The sequence below is a fragment of the Cynocephalus volans genome, chromosome 8, assembly GCF_027409185.1.
Source record: "Cynocephalus volans isolate mCynVol1 chromosome 8, mCynVol1.pri, whole genome shotgun sequence".
NCBI classification, from domain to species: Eukaryota; Metazoa; Chordata; class Mammalia; order Dermoptera; family Cynocephalidae; genus Cynocephalus; species Cynocephalus volans.
Window position 1 is genome coordinate 76,385,189 of NC_084467.1, and position 19,812 is coordinate 76,405,000.

The 19,812-nt window shown below is 43.4% G+C and overlaps 1 protein-coding gene across 1 annotated transcript in view; it reads left to right on the forward strand.

The window, feature by feature from the left end:
- The first annotated feature begins 12,022 nt into the window (after positions 1-12,022).
- Positions 12,023-19,812, forward strand: part of LMO4 (LIM domain only 4) — a 16,893-nt gene continuing 9,103 nt past the window's right edge. Inside the window, exons 1-2 of the mRNA XM_063105499.1 lie at positions 12,023-12,464; positions 15,230-15,468. Coding sequence (XP_062961569.1) covers positions 15,233-15,468 — 236 coding nt within the window. The 5' untranslated portion in view covers positions 12,023-12,464; positions 15,230-15,232. The remainder of the gene's footprint in view (positions 12,465-15,229; positions 15,469-19,812) is intronic.

The window sequence follows — 19,812 nt, forward strand, 5'->3', positions numbered from 1 at the left end:
GTCCATGTCACCTTCATCTCTCACATGGACTGCTGCAGTAACGTCATTACTCTCCCATTTCCACTTTTGCCTCATGTCAGAACTGGTTTCAACTCTCTATTTAAAAAATTAACAAGGTTTAACCAAGATAAGTTTATTTCTCTCTCTCATGAGTTTGAAAGTAACTATTCCAGCGTTGTTTTGGCAACTTCATAGTGTCACCAGGGACCTATCTTTCACCAGGGCCTCTCACTATCACCTGTCTGCTCCATCATCCCAGTACAAGGCTTCATCCTAGTACACAACTTCCATCCTTGGGGTCATCTCATGATGAAGCTTTAGCCATTCGGTCCACATGCCAGGTTCAAAGAAGAAAGAAATAGAAGAGAAGAAGAGAGCTGAATTAACTCCCTTTAACACTTTCCTAGAAGTCCTATCTACAGTTCCCCTTACATATTATTTATTTGCCACAACTTAGTCACACGGACCACAGAGCTGCAAAGGAAGTTTAAGAAATGCAGTCTTTTATTCCAGGTGCCAATATGCCCAGCTCAGATTGGGGTACTATTTCTAATAAGGAAGAACTGATCTGCGGGTAAGATTGTAGCAATTTCTGCAACACTCCCCTTTAGTCAATTCTTCCCCAGGGGACAGTTAATTAAAAAAAAAATTAAATGAGGTTATGACACAACCCTCTTAACACCCTCCAGTGGCTTCTCATTGTGCTCAGACGAAAATCTAATGGCTGTCTCTCTCTCCAACATCATCTGTTTCACCCTCTGTCCTTGTCACTCCATTCTAGTAACACCTGCTTCTGCTGAGCATGCCAAGCTTATCCCACCCCAGAGCCTTTGCATTTGCTGTTTCTGCTGCCTGAAATGCATTTCCCTCACATCTTGGCATAATTCAGTTTCTCACTTCATTCAGGTACAGCCTTGCCTTGTTTCCTGGTTTCGCTTTTTAAAATGATGACTGTAGACTTATTATCAGACATCTGTAGAGCATAGAAAATCTTACTTTTAGAATATCAAATTATGTTAAACACATCCACAATAAATACAATTTGATTGTGCCTATATAAGAATTACATTGTATTGCACTTGTCAAGTTAATCAGTTACCTTTTGAGACGTGGACATTTATTAATTTTAATTTTTGCAGTTTTGCTTTTGTACTTTTGAGCTTGAAAACTTATATGCACTGAGCATTGTGCCATAGGACACACTGGTAAAAATTCCCTGGATGACTGAAAATTTTACCTCAACCAACACACTGAAATTATTCTGACTACTGAAACTTTCTCATTTTTAAATCGTAATGAAAGGTGTTTAATAAACGTTTTACAATTTATGTTACTTCTACTAGGACAGTCCAATGATCTAACACTGGCTTAGAACAGGGTCTCTCAGCCTTGGCACTATTGATATTTTGGGCAGGATAATTCTTTGTTGTCTTTGCTGTAGAGTGCTTTCCCATGCCTTGTAGGAGGTTTAGCAGCAACCCCGGCCTCTACCCAGTAATGCCAGTAGCAACCTCCTGCCCGCCCCCCTCCCCCACCATGTGACAACTAAAAGTGTCTCCAGACATTGCCAAATGTCCACTGGGGGGCAAAAATCATCCCTGATTGAGAATCATGGGTTCAGAAGCTATAGTTGCTCAAACCTATTTAATAAAGCCCATATACTAATTCATTTGTAGATAGGAGTGGACTGTGGAAGGTTTCTTTATCTGTAAAGCTTTTCAGAATTCCAAGTTTGAATCTCAGCTTTGACACTGATCTTGGGCAATCACTTAACTTTTATGGTTTGGGTTTTCTCAGTTTTAAAATGGAGGCAATTATGCCTATTGTATCATGTTGTTAATAAGATTAAACGAGTTGCTACATGGAAAGAACCTAGCCCAGCATATGGTACATGTTGAGAGGTTCGGTATTTGTTATTTTTCCTTTCTGAGTTAAAATGGAAAGATCTAAGTGAAAAACAATATTATGGCTATTTCTGACATGAACTCAGCATGTGAAAAGGGAAATCTCGTGGGGGTGGAAGATGCAGGGAGGGGTTGTCCTGCTCAACTTCTCAGAAGTAGAAGAGAATTTACAGCTGTCATGAAACATGAAAACACAAAGGAATTGTCCAAGGCACTTGAACTCAATGTAAATTTTGAAGTAGAAACCATGGTTCTATTTGTCTCAGATATGCAAAAAAATATATCCAGTGCCTGATCACTTCTCACCTCCCCTTCTGCTACACCAGTGGTTCCAGCCACCATTATTGCCTGCTTGACTACTGCAAGAACTTCCTGTCTGATGGTTTTTCTGCTTCTACCTTACTGCTCTGTAGCTTGTTCTCAAATGAAGCTTTTAAAATGAAAATCAGATCATATCTCTTTTCTGCTCAGAATCCTCCAATTGCATCCAGGTAAAACCCAAGTCCCTGATCTGCCCCATTTTAAACTCTGATCTCATCTCTTACTATACTCCAGGCCACCTGACCTGCTTCCTGCTTCTAAAGCATTCCCAGCCCATGTCTTCCTCAGGGCATTTGCACTGCTGATGCATTTACCTGGAACTCTCTTTCCTTCAGAATCACGGCTCCTTTCCTTCCTTTAGGCATCTGCACAAATGCTATCTCATCATTGAGACCTCTTCTGACTCACTTACGTAAAATTGTGCTCCACTAAGACCTATCCCACCCTGGCCCCACTGCCCTTTATCCTTCTTACCCTGCTTATTTTTCTTCATAGCATGTACCACAATCCAACACACAGTAATTCATGTCCCACGAAGGCAGGGGCTTTGCTTCCTTTGTTGTTGTATCACTGGCACCTTGAACACTGATTGGCACATAGCAGGTGCTCAATAAATGTTTTTTGAATGGATGAATGAACAAAGGACAGCAAAAATAACAAAGAAAACCGTGAGCCTTTTTGTATAAGTCAGCTGAGGCAGATCTTTTAATGCCCTGTGTTTACCAGGCTGGTTTACTCATTGCCCACCTGAACACTTATTCCTAACAACTCTGATATGTGTAAGCAACATCTGCCCCACCTCTGTTCCCCAACCCCCAAATAGTCACACACCCTTAGAATCCTAAGAGGTGGGAGATATGATGCTGTGACAGGGTGGCAGATAAGAAATGAGTGAACACTAGGCACAAAAGAGGTAGATACTTGTCTCATTCTGGCTTCTGTACATAGGTTTAGTCTGCCCAGGTATGGGGCACATAGAAAGCCAGTTGGATTCTTGGCTCTAGAATTTGCTCAGATGACTCCCATGTGTTGCAGAGGTCTGATCCTCAGACTCATTATGAGGTCTCTTGTGGCCTGACACTCCTAACTCTTTTCATGATAACATGTTTTGGGTGTGATTGTCTGATGGGCTCTCTACTCTCCTTCATATATGATTGTAGCATTCACCCTTTGGCCACATACAATTTGGCTGACACTTGTCACTTTTTTTTTTCCAAGTGTCTAGTATCTATTTCTGTCTTGGGCATTGCCTTTCTTCTACTCTATAAATTCTTGGTGGGAGGGAACTTCCAGGGCTTGCCCTCACTGTGGAGCCTAAGAGACCTGCTCCTTCCTCTCCTGAAGGGGGTAGGTAAATGAGCTGAGAATACCCAATAGGAGGCTCTCTTTAGGAATTTTTGCAAACTGAGTAGGTGGCCCGAGGAAGAATGGGAATAGTTGGAGGTCATTTGTCCAGGCAACACCATACTAACCACCCTATTCCTGCTCAGAGACCACTGTTGAAATTACTACTTCATAACTCTTTGGAGCTCCTCTGGCTCTTGCTTTTTCCCAGACTGGTCCTCAGGCCTCCTGTTAATTCTAAGAAGCCTTGATATCTTTGAATATATTGCCTTGTGTGTGAGTTAGTTACTGGTATTTTTTGCTTCTATCCCCTAATCCTAACTAATACATACCCTGATAGTAGTGAGGACACTCCAGCTTTTTGCCCAGGCTCTGCTAGTGAAAGGGATTGGACAATAAGGAGCTAATAGAATAATTCATTGTAGAAGGAAAGAGGCAGCAAATTCTCTTACTTGGCTTTTTCTCACAGCATTTGTATTAGTTTTCTATTGCTGCATAACCAATTACTGTAAATTTAGTGGCTTAAAAGAAGACCCATTTATTATCTGAGTGTCTATAGGTTAGTGTTTGGGTATGGTGTAGCTGGGTTCTCTGCTTAGGGTCTCACCAGGCTGAAATCAAGGTGTAAAATGGGACTGCCCATCTGAGGCTCAAGGTCTTCTTCCATGATCACTGGTTGTTGGCAGGATGCACATCCTTACAGCAGTAGGACTGAGGTCCCCATTTCCTTGCTAGTTGTTAACTGGGGATCCCTCTCAGCCCCCAGAGGCGACTCTCTGGTCTTTGCCATATGGCTTCTCCACAGGGCTTCTCACGTAAGGCAGTTTGTTCCTTCTAAGCCAACAGGAAAATTTTGACTCTCTCTGATTTCCTCCATCTCTGACCTCTAGACCTTCTTTTACAAGGGCTCACCTGGTGAAGGCAGGCCCACCCACACTCCAGGAGAGGAGATTATACAGGATGTGCATTCCAGGGAGTGGAAATCTTGGGGGCCATCTTAGGATTCTGACTGCTACATCTTAGCATTCCTGTGAGAATGCCACTTGGAGAAGTCTATTACTTGCCTCCAAATTATTAAATGTATTCAAAGAAGACAAGTCCAGGACAGTTGGCTACAGTGGCTAACATCCATGGAGAGAGCTTTTGTTCTGTAGGCCATTCCTGAGGCTTGCTGGAGAGCAATGTATTTGGGTGATGATGTGAAGACTTATTAATGTTTCTAGAACAATTGATTACAGTTGTTAAACAGATTTTTTTTTTTTTTTTTTTTTTTGGTCAAGGACACATTGATTTGAGCATTTTTTTTGTGTGTGTTTGTTTCTCTAAGTGGCCAGCCTTTAGAAGCTGCCTTCTGATTGGAAGAATCTCCTCTAGTCAAAAGGAATGCACTCTCCAGTCCTGGGGACACAAGTTGGTGTCATTACCCACACCCATCAGGAAAAGTGATTATTCTCTACCAGCCATTTGGTAAAATGGAAACAAAGTAATTGTAACACAACAGTGTCATAGGATTCATGACACCTGCTTTAAAAATAAATCTCCTGTCTTTGTCTTTCCCTTTATTTTCAATAAATGCTCCAGTATTATTGCTATTGCATTAATCTAGCAGCAGGAAACCATTATCCTATGACAACAGACTCTGCCATTAACATTATCTTTTAATTTTAAGATTGTTTAGATGACTGCTAGAAGCTACTAAATTAAGATAAAATGAAGAAAGAATTATTTTCTTTAAGCCAAGTGTTCAGTCAAGTTACCCGCCCCCAATCTTGACTGCTCTGGCAAAAGAGACACCATTATTTTTGTAACAGATTACTAAATACTATTTGGCTATGAGTTGAAATTTCTTGAAATCTAGATACGTTTTAAATGTCATCTAGGAAATAACCATTAAACTTTAAATTATTATATTTTTTGCTGTATTACATAATATATATTAAGAGTTGAAAGTACTGGTTATTTTTCTAGGAAGCAATGTTGTAGTAAATAAAACAATAATGAAATCACAATGATGAAAACTCAGTAAAGAAATAAAGGAAACATTTGTCTGGTAGCGTTTACCCAGAGAAATAATTGAATTTGGAAAATGCAGCAAAAATGAGACAGTAGGAAAATAAACCTAAAACTAAAGGAGAGCTGTGATTGTTGGTGATTATTATTTAATGCTCTGACAAATGAACTTTAAAGTGATGGTTATATCACCTTAAACGGTATCTGTAAACTTTATATCAAATATTACAAACTTTTTTCAAATAATAACGAATTTGCCTACTATCCATTAATTAAAAAATTCTCTTTTATTTTATCAGCTGTGTCCTGACACTAGAAGAGACGTTTAAAAATCTTTCAGTATTTGTTTTGCTCCACTACATGTGTTTTAATGGTCTCAGGGTTTTCTTTCCAAATGGCAGAGGCTGATATAACTACAAATGAGGAATATATATAAATAATTGTTAGAAAAGAGATATTATGCTTTCAATAGTTAAGATCTATGATTCCCTACTCCCATGAGTAAACCACACAAAAGAAAATTAATAGAAACTGAGTTACTGTTTTAATAGAAATTGTACTGGGAAAAAAAAGAAATGTTTAAGTTGTGAATTTCCCCATATTGCTAATCTGGTTCAAGTAGGCCATCAATATGTGTCCTATTTACTGATAGGTGCAAAATAGGTGGTGGGAGATCAATCAAAACCCCCTCCATAAATTACCATGACTTTTAGAAATTATCAAAACTTGACTGGAGTGTCATATGTAGTCTTCCCAGCAATGAGTTATAGTCAATAATTCATTCCCTGACTGAGCTGATAACAGGCAGATATTCTAATAATGTGCTAGGATTTACTACTGGACACAAGCAGTAAGTAGGAATTTCAATGCAGTGTTAAATGTTATCTCAGTGGAGAAAAGCAATAAAAACAAGACAGAGAGAAGCATCTGGGTACAATGCTTGGATGTATTAACCCTCTAATTAGAACAAACATGTATGAAGGTAGTGTTGTTTAAGTTTTCATTCTTTTTTTGAAGCAAATTGTTTCCAGAGTACTGTTCTGTAATGACTTCTGGCCTTATTGTCAGAGAGCACAGCAGATGGCTCTGAAAAAAATGCTGAAAAGAAAAGTCTATTTTATTCTTTAGTTGTTTCCCCAAATTTGAAAATGGCTTTGCTTGAATATTTTCCTTTTAAAGGAAACTTCCAAAAAAATTACCATCTTAAACTAAAGGTCTTAAATATATTTTCAGTGATTTCTTATCACACAGAGAAATCGACAAATTTGCTTTCTTTGTCAGAATGTTTTGAAGCTAGAAAAGAAGTGGTGATTCATCAAAAACAATTATATTATGAAATTTGATTTATGTTGAGAAATATAAATGATGACGTTATAATGTGTACCTCTGCGTGGAAGGAACACATTTTAGTCAATTGAGTTATCCAATTTTATTATTTAAAAAAATCCATATCTCATTTTTCTTTTTATTCTAAAAAATTTATGGCGCTGTATAGAGTAGAAATGTGTGTTTTTCAAGTCTATGGACAGCTATGCATTGTATTTCCCTAATTCCAATAGGGTCATTCATTACAATAGGACTCATAAATGTTAGCATATTTTATCACCTTTTTTGGTGAGCAAGTAGACACCAGTGTTATACTTTAAAATACTACATTTTATTACAAATCTACAGAGAAAAAGCTTAATTATATCAATACTATAATTAAAAGTGACAGTAACTAAAGAAGTTGTGATTTGGGGAATTTAAAATTCCTGAATTACTAGCCTTTCTTTTACCAAGAGCAGTTAGTGGGAACATAGAGGGGAACAAATTATGTCTTAATGCCTTAGTTTCTCTATCTCACGTATATACAAATGGCCTAGTCATCTCTACACCCTCTTTTGTAACTGTTACAAAATTAAATTTATCCATACAAAGATTTAACTAGTCTTTAATAAGTATTGCCTGTCAATACAATAGACCATTTTGAAGACCCTAATGAACATATACTTATGCATATAGCTGATAATTTATTTGCAAAATGTTACTTGTACTTGAATATTGTTGACAGAATTCAATCCTAGAACTAGGCAGCGTGAGTAAGCCAAATAATTTTTTTCTATGATGTCACTACGAAATATATTAATATACCAAGATTTGCTGATAGTTCTGAGGCAGATTTGGGGGACTTTTAAGGTCTCGTTCCTACCCTAATAAACCCATATGAACAAAATCAGTCATTTCTTGCCATTATATTGAAGTGGCCTTACTACGTCAGGCAAAATGCTGGGTCACAGATATGTTCTCTTGTTTCCACCTTTTTTTTTTTTTTTTTCACCTTTCCCATCATCTCCAGAAGTTTCAAATGTCCTAACCAAATAGAACAATTAAAAGCAAAATCTACTTTTTAAAAAACCTTAAGTCATATTTCCAATCACCACAATATCAATGCTGTTTTGTTTTCCTCAGTGATACTCTATTTTATTGTGATAAAATCAACTTCTTCACTTATGCTTTTATATTATCCTTTACATAAAAGAGGAGATAGGACAGAATTTCCTAAATACTGATTAACACAATTTGGTGGGGTATTTACCAGATGTAGTCATTTAGATTGCTTTTCAAAAAATAAGAATGTTCTAATAAGGCAATTACTGACCCTTTTATCACATAAAATATTTAGTAAGATATTTATAAGGGATTTTGAGAAATACTAACAAAAAAGGCAGTCAATAAATTCAGAGTATTATTGTCGGTATTTTAAAGCCAAGATATGGTTCATTTTAGTCTTTTAATGATGCTGAGTTTGATATAAACCCCGCTTCTTAAATGCTGCAGCGGTCTCCCTGACTCTCCTTACTGTGCAGTACTCCTACCCCAGCTGACACCACCACCACCACAAAAAACTGGCACAGGACCCAACTGCTGCTCCTCTTCCTTGGGTTTTCTTATTACACCTGTTGCTAGCTACCACTCCCTCTTCTGTCCATATCTTTTACACTATGGAATTGTTGTCCTATTCTAAAGCTTTCAAATTCACCGTGGAGGAAGTTTTTTGATTTCAAGGGATCTCTGTGACGGCAGCAATAAAGGTGGGCCGATTAAAAAAAAAATTCTTTCTTAAAAAGATTTCTTTCAAAAACAGTTTTGCATTGACTCTAAAAGGATAAACTATTTTTCCAGAGAAAGCGCTGGAGCACGTTGTCTCGGAGATTGCCAAAGGGTCTGTGTAGAACCTCTTGCCGTCCATGGGAGATTCTTAAGAGTACTGTCACTCGGAGAAAAGAACAATGATTAAGATTGGAGGACTTAAATGAGAAGAAGAGAAGGTATGGACAAATCATTTTAGCGTGAGTGGGAGGAATGAGGGCTTGATCTAGGATCAATGTGGTTTCTATTTTTAATTAGGATTCAAGAAACGATTTGAGTTTATCTTTCCTTTCCAAAGCACTGTACTCTTACTTCTTATTGTAGATGAGTAGGCTGAATGATGAATGTATGACATCAGCAGAGGTTTCTTGAACTGCTAGGCACAATGTAACACTACTTCAAGTTGGGCAATTTTACTGTACCAGGATTATTACTTTGAGCACTGTTTTTATATTTGTTTGTAGAATACCGGAATACAGAACTCTTTTAACCATAATGAACTTGTGCATGTTTATGCAGTTTTTGTGTTTAACATCAGTGAAAATAAAAGATTGACAATGCTACCTCACTCAAGCAGGCACTTTCAGACCATAAATCTTGCCACCCAGATGAGAAAGGACGGCTAAATGCAAGGAATGCAGAAATAAAGTCTACCCAGAGGTGGCGCTGTGGTTAAAGTACACCTGAATTTTGATTACAGTGACTGTATTTACTTCCTACCCCTCAGAAGAGAGACTTAGCTTAGCCATTATTGCTTTTGTATTTCTGTAACCACAACATCGGCAAATGAAGCTGTCTGGTAATAAACTCCCACCGACTCCAGTCTACCAGGACATGTGTAAAGGTTTCACTCCACATACAATTAGAGCCAAAACACTAAAGACATCTCCTAAAATGTAGGCCCTTTGTACCCTAGAGATCTATATTCAAAGTTTTATCCATCCTTCCCTTCTTCCTTCCACAAAACTACCTGGATCCTTTGGACAATCATTTAGTGATATCTGAACGTGTGTCAGGTTAAATTTCTAGCATTTCATTCTAGAATTAAAATTTTGTTTTTGTGTATATACTTCAGGAAAATACTGAAAGTACCACAATTCATTATAGATCTATGTGTTATATGCTCTATTTAAGAAAATCATTTTTAAAAAGGAAAGATAAAAACCATTTGGGTTAATTCCCTCATTTATAGATGAGAAAATTAAGGCCCCAGAGAAGGAAATTTACTTGCCCAAGACAAATCATAACTTAATTGCAGCCCACTAAGATCTTGTGTCATCTTGTTTTGATTATTATAAATTATTAACAAATTGAAAATGAACCAGGGGATTAAAACATATTATTTGTTTATGGGGTCCCTGTCCTCATTTGGTTTAATTGAGTTTTCTTGACTAACCTTCAAGGAGCATCACATCTTTTGTAAGTTGGCCTTTAATCACACCGATCCTGCACAGCTATTTTCTGTAGAGGATATTTTAATTACTATTATAGTTTTAATGATTTATTTAAAAAATGTTTTTCATATGTGCAGAAGGGGAATTGATCATAACAATTTTATTTTAAATACAAATCAATAAAATTAATTCATTTAATTTTAAGATGCTAGGAATTTAAGGTGCTAGAATAAAGAAATGAGTATTCTAATTGGTATTTAAAATGTCCTCTGCCTGATTTTATAGGCAATAATTATTCTTTCATTTGCAGCATCATCATTCTGATGGTTTGAAAGGCAGAAATCCCCCAAATAGACACTAAAACCATAGATGTTTAACATGTGCATTGTCTTGCCAGATTCTCCTTCAGGTTCCTTTTCTCAATCTAGCGGTACTGTGTATAATACAATATGAAAACGTCCCACAAGGCTGGTTTTAGTTAATGATACTTAGCAGAAGGGCTTTGCACTTTCATGATAATTTCCACCAGAAAAATCTCTCTGGAACTTACTAATAATAATCAGACCTAATATTAGCCTCACATCGGAGATTTATTAAAACTATTTGGCAGAGTAGGTAGAGTTGAATGACTAGGTATTCAAGCATTTAGGCTGAGCTTTGGCCCTGGAAAGAGACTCTCAGGCTAGCACCCTAAAAGCATTCCTCAAAACTTGATTTATACTAGAAGTGACATTTCTTACTCTCCAGAGGCGGTGAGATTGCAAATCTTACAATTACTTCCACTGCTTTTGGGGAATATGAGAAATTTGGCCTCTCATCCTCCGCGGCAGAGAGGATGGTGGAGCAGGGATTTCTCCCTGAAGTTTTCTTCAACTTTTAAAATAAGGATTGTGACCCGTGTATCACCAGCAATTGACAAGTATCTGTGAAATGGCTGCTAGGCACTTAGTTTATACTCGGGTTCATGGGGGAAGGAGGGGGGTAAGTAAGCACTACCAGGTAGAAACTATTACTTCCCTTTCTGTTTTTAACCTTAACTAAACTTCCACAAACATTCATCGATTTCCAACACGGTGAATTTTTAAAAAATACACAAAAAACCAACACCTTTTCTGCATGAGTGTGTGTTAAGTCCACCGCCCCAAGATTCAGGAATTGTTTTCTTCCCAAACAGGAAGAGACCCGTTTCTGAGGAAGAGGTGAAGTTTCCTAAGGGTCTCCTCTCGGTGCAGGGAGGGCGATCCCCGAGGGGCGAGCGGGCGCGGCTCCTAAGCGTCCCCGAGCGCTAAGAAGGCAGGTGCGGCCCCCCGCGCCTCGGCTCCAGATCCCGGGCCGCGGAGGGCAGAGCAGGCGGGGTCCCCGGCGCCGGGCATCCGAGTCACTTCTTGCCACCTGATTCGGGCCCTTCCCTGCTCCGACCTCGGCTCGCGCCGCCGCCTCCTTCTCTCCCCCCGCCCCCCGAGTCTCGTTTCAGTCATCCCTTTGTCCTTCCCCGGATTGGCAGGTTTTATTATTCCGCCTGAACAAGCCGGCCGCCCAGTGGCTGAGGGCCGCTGACGTCGGCGGCAGAGCCGGGGAGTAGTTGGGATTTTGCTCTGTCAGTAACACATGTGTAAGAGCCGCGGAGGGAGCGATCGAGCCGGCTAGAGGCCAGCGCCGCCGCCTCCGAGCCGGGCAGCAGCAGCCCCGGCAGCGGCGCAGGCTCTGGCGCGCTGGGCCCCGGCCGGCTGCAGCCCCTGACTCCTGGGCTCGCCCGCCTGCTGGCCTCCGCCCCGGCCGCCGCCGCTCCCGGGGCTGGTGTATCTGCGGCTGCTCCCGGGCCGGAGGTGCAGGGAGCTTGGCCGAGCGCCGCCGCCAGCCCCGAGCGAGCGAGCGAGCGGGAGGGAGGAAGGCGGCGGAGGAGGAGGAGCGGGAGGAGCGCGGGCGGGGGCGGGGGCCTCCGGGCGGGGGAATATACAAAGTGAAGCCACATTGCCAAACTTGCAGCAGCGATTGCAGCAGTTGCTGCCGCTGCGCCGCGCCTGAAGCCGCGTCGCGCGGGCCGAGGGCTCCTGCAGCTGCTTGCGCCCAGCCGGAGGCGGAGGAGAGGGACTAGGACAGAGACTGACACTTCTGATCCCGGCCGCCTACCACTTACACGCGGGGACCCCCAAACCGCCCTAGAGCAACGCGATTTAAAAAAAAAAAAAAAAAAAAAAAGCAGCCCTTAGCCCCCTCCTCCCCTTCCCTGCTTCTGCGAGAACTCCCTCCCTCCCTCGAGCTCCGCCAGCCAAGGCGCCCCTTCCCTGGAAGCCGAGCGGCTTCGCTCGCATTTCGCCGCCGTCGCCTCTCGCAATATTGCAATATAGGGGAAAAGCAGGTAAGGGGGCGGCTGGGAGCTGGGGGTCGGGAGGGGGAAGAGGGAGAGAGGGTGCCGGTCCGGGCCGGGGCTGTTTCCTTTGGCTTCCTTCCCTTGACCGTCCCAAATTGCAAGTAAACAATACGTCGGCTTAGATAATGCTCGAGTCTGAAACTACCGAGGCCGGCCTGCGAGCTAGCACGGAGGGCAGCCCCGGGCCGCCAGCTTTTGTAGCGGTTCCTGCTTACAAAAGGGTTCTTGGAGACAGGGTTGGTGGGAACCCTGGAGGGGGTGGGGAGATTTCCAGTTCCTAAGGGAAAGGCAAGGGGTGCTTAGATGAGGTTTAACTATGAGAAGTAATGTGTGTGTTTGGGAGGGGGGGGGGTAGTCACGACCCTCCCCTTCTAGTAAACACTGTTTTTGAAACAGTAGCAGAAAGGATCTAAGTGAACAGGATTCGGTATTGCTTGTTCTTTTAAAACATTCCTCTTGGCTTATAAGTCTTTTGTTCCAATCCAGGAGAAATCCGGTGAATCACCTAATTAAAATCAAGACATGAATTAAGCATCCATTTTTGTACTACAAATTGCCAGCGCTACGTTTGTCCCTCCCTTGGTCTCCATTAAAAACACCAGAGACGTTGTTAAAGAGGGGCAGATTTTGCCTCTAGCTGCCAGTTCTGCTTTCTATTTCACTGACTATCCCAGGACCTAAATTGCTTGGCTATGTAATTACTAGAGTATAAGCCTATTTAACTTAAAAGCTTTCTTTCTTTTTTTTCCAACTCTAAATGAAACTTGATGAGGGCCCGTCCTTAGTTATCAGGGGAGTCAGTTTCTGGTCAGTCCTCTTGATTCATCTCTTTTAGATTTAATCAGCATTAAGGTATTGCTTGTCCTTAAGAGCTTTAGCTAATGGGGTTACTGGATGCTTTTCTCAGTGTAATGTTTCCTTTTCAAAAAAATATACGTATATATATTTACCTCTCACCAAAGATGGGGGCGGGGAGGATCTTGGAATCTCCTCCCTCCCTCTCCCCTTTTAAGAAGGAATTCGGAGCGATTAAAACGTTGGGGGAAACAGTTTAAAGACCTAGGGCAGGAAATGCAGATTCATTTGGGTTAGGGCTGAAATTGTAACAAAAAGCAATTCCTCGAGTAAATGCATCAGATAAATCAATTTACATAAAGGTATGATGCATTCGGATAAATGCAATGCTAATGGGTTTTAGAGTGGTCCTGTTTCCAAAGTCTCAGGGTTTTGTTACAGCTTAATTGGTGCAGTTCTTATTCTGGTTTATTGTGCGGTCACTGGACACACGTTCCGGGACTCTTTCGGAGGAAATGTGTTTAAAATCGGCCTATTTAAGGAACCCGAGTCCTTGTTTCGTTCCCTCTCCCCTCGTTTTTTTGCAGCAGCCAACTTGGGCCGGGGACAGGCAAAGTTCGCCCTCTCCCTTCTGAGGTATCAGCTGAATGTCTTGAGCAGATAGCCGGGAGCCTCGGGGGGAGCCCACACTCTCGGCTAACCGAGGCGGACAAAGACAAAACAGGCTGCTTAATTGGCAGTAAATAACTTGATCTTTTTATAGAATAAGTGACTGGAGTAACACTAGGACTTTATTGGACTCAGGATTGGAGGCAACAAATTAATCGGTTTAGGCTAAGCTTTATAAATTGATTCCTATATTATACCCCAGTTGCTTCTCTTGTGGCATTCATTAGAAAGATTGGGGAATTTTTAAAAGCAGTTTTTGGTGACAGCAGGACTGGCTCGAAACTTGTGCATCCCTTAATAGTGCCTTCTCGTATATTATCTGTAAGGCCCCCCCCCCTTGGAGGAACAAAGCTTTAGCATTTAAATTGCTGATCAAGGGCAGATTAGTGAGACCAAAGTGGAGAGTGTTTGTATAGGAAGTTAACAGGCATCCTAAAGTTCAATGATCTATTATTCTTGCCTGTGTCCTGAAAACCCAGAGAAAACACTCATTGATCTTCAAAATGAAATGAGATTTGGAACAATAATGGGAGATGGCGGTCATCACAATGGCATGTGAAAGGTGCTGTTTAAAATACGAAAAACCAGTTTCGCAACTTTACACACCGCGCCCCCCACCCCCCCCCCCCCCCGCGCCCCGCCACCTTGCCTCCCCTCCCACCCCCACGCTCTCCATCTCCCTTCTGTCGGTCCCTCCCTCCTTCCCTTTCAGAAAACCGAACTATTTCCAACTTGTGAACTGCAGCTGCACTTCCCAGGGCAGAGCTCGGGAGGGAACGTGGCTCCGGCGGGGCGGCCGCCTCCCCATCCCGCTCGGCGGGCTCTCGGGGCTCGGCGGGGGCTGGGGAGAGGCCGGGCGCGGCGGTGGGTGGGTTTGACCCTCATTTGCTGGAGGCGGGCGGCGGAGGAGCGGAGGAGGGGGCGGTGGGCAGTGGGCGGAGGCGCCGGCTGGGAGGAGGCGCCGCGAGGGGTGGAGCGCGCCGCCGAGCCTCGCTCTCGGAGTTTTGACAGTACCGAGCTGAAATTGTCAGCGGCGGCGAGCGCTGCAAAGTTGAGAGGAGCTCGTGGCCCCAGAACAAAGCTTGAGAAAAGTAAACAGGCGGCTGCTGCCGGCGAGCCTCCCTCCTTCCTTCTCCCCCTCAGCCTCCTTCCCGCCCTTACCCTGCTGCTTCCTTCCAGCAGCTCCGGGGGGAGGAGGGGAATGGGCTTGCTCTCTCTCCTGGCGATTACTAACTTTCGCATCGTCCCTGTTTTTCTTTCTCTCCCCGTCCCCTTCCCGCCCTCTGCAGACCATGGTGAATCCGGGCAGCAGCTCGCAGCCGCCCCCGGTGACGGCCGGCTCCCTCTCCTGGAAGCGGTGTGCAGGCTGCGGGGGCAAGATTGCGGACCGCTTTCTGCTCTACGCCATGGACAGCTACTGGCACAGCCGGTGCCTCAAGTGCTCCTGCTGCCAGGCGCAGCTGGGCGACATCGGCACGTCCTGTTACACCAAGAGCGGCATGATCCTTTGCAGAAATGACTACATTAGGTAAGACTCTGCAGCCTTTCCCCGAGAATGGCGAGCAGAGCAAGGCTAAAGGTGACCAGGGGTTTTAAGGAGAGGAGCAGGCACCTATGGAAATACATTGCAGCCCTCACCTAAAAAATCTTCCGGTTCACCGAGTTTAGGGGGTTCAGCAGCATGTATTAGTCTTGCAATATTTGATGACAAATTAATGACAAATGTCATACTAAGTAAAAACTCTGTCCATCACTTGGACCGTCAAGTATGCAAAAGTTGGGCACCTTTTGGACCAAAATTTTAAGTGGTCAACCCGAACTGGACTTTAGGGTAGAGTAAACATTTCAAGCCGGAGTTAAGCTGCTTTCTTAAAGCAAGGTGGGGACTCACAGAAAAACTCAAAAGGTTGACAATAACAAGTGTAGTGAGAAATGATTTGTCTATAGTGATGGCTAACTATGATATTTCCATGAACACCTTTAAACTTTTTTGAGTGGAAAGCTGTGACTCATTCTTCATGCTTCGTGTGAAAAATGTTGATTATCTATCAGTTTAAAAATTTATAATGCTTATAACAACAAAACAAACACGCAACCGCTAAGGCAAAACCTAGTGGTAATGTTTTTCTTCATAGTTTTACTTGGAGGCTTGGAATGCTCGATGTTAGTGTGTGGTTTGCGATGTAGAATTTGCAGTTTTTTCAGCTGAAGAATGTTCAGGTTTAGGGTTTTTTGTTGTTGTTGGCGTTTGTATCACTGCCCTTGATCCTTGGTTTAGGAAAAGAGGCTATAGAATTATACTAATTTTGCATCTTAAAGCAATGTATAGGGACATTCATATGTCGGTGTAAGCAGTCTTTTCCAACAAGTTTCAGTGCAATTAATGGAAAGGATTCAGGAGGTCAGGTGCCTATAGGATCTTTTCAGGTGAACTCAAGCTACTTAAACTCATTAATTTGAAAGGAGGCATTTGAAGGATTACACATTTAATTTGAGTAAATGGTTTGATAGACTGATGCACATGAATGCTTCTAGGAGGTGTTCTGTTTCAACATCCAGTAATTAAAAAAAAAAAAAAAAAACCACACGCACACCGTTGATGTTAGAGAACCGCACACTTTTAGGAAGAATTTCATTCCATTTAAATTTCTGTCCTAAACCTTTATAGTGATTAGCAGAAAATTTTGTTCTTTCTTCAGCGTGGGTAAATCAGTGGATGAAAGATTTTGTTCAAAGTTTGGCTCCGTTGTGATTCGACTTACTCTGCGGCTGATAATGCTAAGATCCCAATTCAGTTCAGAGCTGAGTATGGATATGTTCACCCTAGTGATATCATAGTGTAAAATGGTGTCGTAAAATGACGTCTGGTTATTTTGATTATGCAATCTATGTGTACTCTGCTGGCATCCTCAACCCATCAAGTAAAAGAAATATGAGAAGGGAGAGGGCTTTTAATTTTAAATTAAGATGGCAGCATTAATTTCACAAAGTGTTCTTTTAGAAGTAAATGTTGGAAAATCAGGAGCATGGTGTGTTGCTTTCTGGTCCTCCTTCCAAGCAATGCCATGAGCTTTGACAGTATTGTAATTAAATAGAGAGCAAAACTGTGGTGAGAAAGGAGGATGGTTTGAAGTGGAAAAATTGACAGTGTTAAGATTTGGTGAATGGTATAGATTCATCTCTTATCCAAGTGCCTTCAGAAAAGCCTTCCCTTCTGATTACAACTAAAAAGATGGGTCCACTTGCATTCCCTCAGGACAAGTTTAGGCAAGTGGCTTCCTGGGAATCGAGTCCATTTCATTCCCTGTTCTTGGGGCCAAATATAAATGCCCATTTGGTGTTTTCTGTGGCCTAATGGAGCAACGGAGGATGTGTGCCCAGCCCTGAGCCTTAATTAATCAGGTCCTTATACTCACTTCCTTTCTTTTTTCCTCTGAATCTGGGAACTGGAACAAGGCTTGCTCTTGAGGTAGCTGCTACAGAACCTTAGATCTGTCTGGGAGAGTTGAGTTCTAGCTCAGGTACCAAATTGATCGCCTCACACTTTGCTCAGGGCTCACCACCAGCTGAGGCTCTCTCCCCTACCCCCCTGCACCTCCCACATTTAGAGATCTCTGAGGTCTTCCTTCAGTGTACCCTCCCTCAGCCCCTCAAGATGCCAAAAGGGTGGGAAGGCGTGGGCGTTTCTTTTCTTCCCAGCTTCCCCCTTCCCCAGTCTCCCCCAAGTCCACTTGTTGGAGGAGCTTTCAATTCCGCACGGATGGCTACTGAAGAGTGGAGTAATCCGTTCGCCGACCGCCAGGTGAAGGGGACCCCTCAGCCCCCCTGGGACCACAGAGCGATTTATTAAGGGGCTTTTAAACTGTCTGACTTTGAGGTTGTGGTTTTTTGAAAACTAAGATCTGGCTAAAAAGCTGCGGGAGAGCTGGGAGAGGCCGGTCGGGACGCGGGTGGGGGCGGGGAGGTGGTTTGGAAGGGGAGGGGGGCGCTTCTCCCCTGTCCCCTCCCCCTCCGCGGCCAAGTGTCGTTTGGGCCGAGCTGGGCTTCTGCCCCTTCTCCCTCCAAGATTTCAGATAAAGCGGCTGCCTTGCTGCAGCGAATCCGCACAATTAAAAGCTTTAATTAGTGGCTCCTCCATTTTCTTAGTTCTGATGGGCTTTATCTAATGAGATCTGGTCTCTGGCTTAGATCTGCTCCGAATGACGTGTCCGCAATGAATGAGAGCTGCGTTGCAAACAAAACATTTAATTAACAAAATTGGCCTCTAAGAGAGGGAGGGAAAGGCTGGGGGGGTGGGGAGAGAGGGGGAGGGTGGATCTTAAAGGGACCAACGGCCTGCCTAGGCCCCCCCACCCCACAAAAGTCGGCGAACCTTGGACCTGTCTCCCCCTCCCCCCTCGGTTCCCAACCCTCCCGTTCCACCCGAGAGCCACCAAGTAGCTTCGGAAACTCCGTTTCTCTTTCCTCGAACCCTCTTCCTCCACTCCCACCTCGGGCCAGAAGACGGGCGCGGAAAGTGCAGCGAAAGGAGGAAGTTGAAAGCCCGACGGGTGGGGCTCCAGGTCCGGGGAGGGCGAGGAAACGCGCCAGAAGCCCGGGTGGCGGGCGTCTGCGAGCCCTTCCTCGCACGGCCTGGCGGGGGCCAGAGCCGGCGCCGCCCGAGGCCGCAGTCAAGGCGCCCAGCCGGCCGGCGGCCTCAGGCCCGCGAGGGGGCGAGCGCAGGGCGGGAGACGGGCGAGCGGGTCGCGCTTTCTTTCCCCCGGCCGCGGCTCCGCGCGGGCGGTTCACGTGGCGCCCGCAGCCGCAGTGAGCTCGGCGCGGCCGGGGATGGGGGCCTGCGGTGGGGGGCTTGGTGGTGGTTGCTGGTGGAGGGTGTGTAGAGGGGGGGTAGCGTTAGGAATGGAGGCGCCGCCAGGCAGCGAGTTCATTTCCCTGGTAATCAACAGCAAGCTGCTATATTCAGAGAATGCTGTCCCTTTAATTGAACAGGCTAGGTAATTAAATGGCACTTTTCCAATAGGACGTGCTAGGTAAATCTAATAGTTGGTTATTTAATATCACTTTGAAGTCTGCCCACTCAAGCACAATGACAGCACAGGAGCATGTGAACTATTAGCTAGGAAAAAAAAAAAAAAAAAAAAAAACCCAGGATCTCAAAAATTAATTAAATCGCATGCAATTTAGGGGGAACGTTTATCTTGATTTGTCATAACAGAATTAATTCAAGGCCTCCAATTCACTTGGGGGCAGATCTGTTACTCTGAATTAACCAAGCGTAATTTGGCTGATTTTTTTTTTTCCTCCCTCCCCTCTCTAATGCAGCAGTTGCGATTATGCACAACCCCCCCTCTTAAGTATCAATAGCTTCTGGTGCTTTTAAGGTGCTTGGTCTCTAGTTATTCTGAAGTACCTTTAATGGACTTGGCTCCAGGCATAATTTCTGGGTTGCATTTCTTTGTTACGTTTAATATAGCCAGTGCAGAATTTAGATTAAATATAGGAACCTACTGGAAAACCAATTGCTTCTGGATCAGTAGCTGTGGATGTGCATTTTTCTCCTCAGATAGGTTGGTGATGTTTACTTGCAGGTACAAATGTGTACCTTTCAGCCACATTCTTAGAAAGGTACCTCTCCTTAGGCTGAAAACACTTTAGAAAACACAGCCAGGTAGTGCTCCATATTATGCGTATTTTGCTTGTAATAATAATGCAGTTGAAAATAAGCCCACCTATTGGTTATTGAAGTTACTGAAAGATGGCTAAGCATTGATACTACACTAAAAATACGACTTGTTCTCCATCTTTTACTGTCAGCAAGGAGAGTTGGAGCTGAGGACTAACACTGCGTGGTGTTCTTCAAATAGGAGCAGAG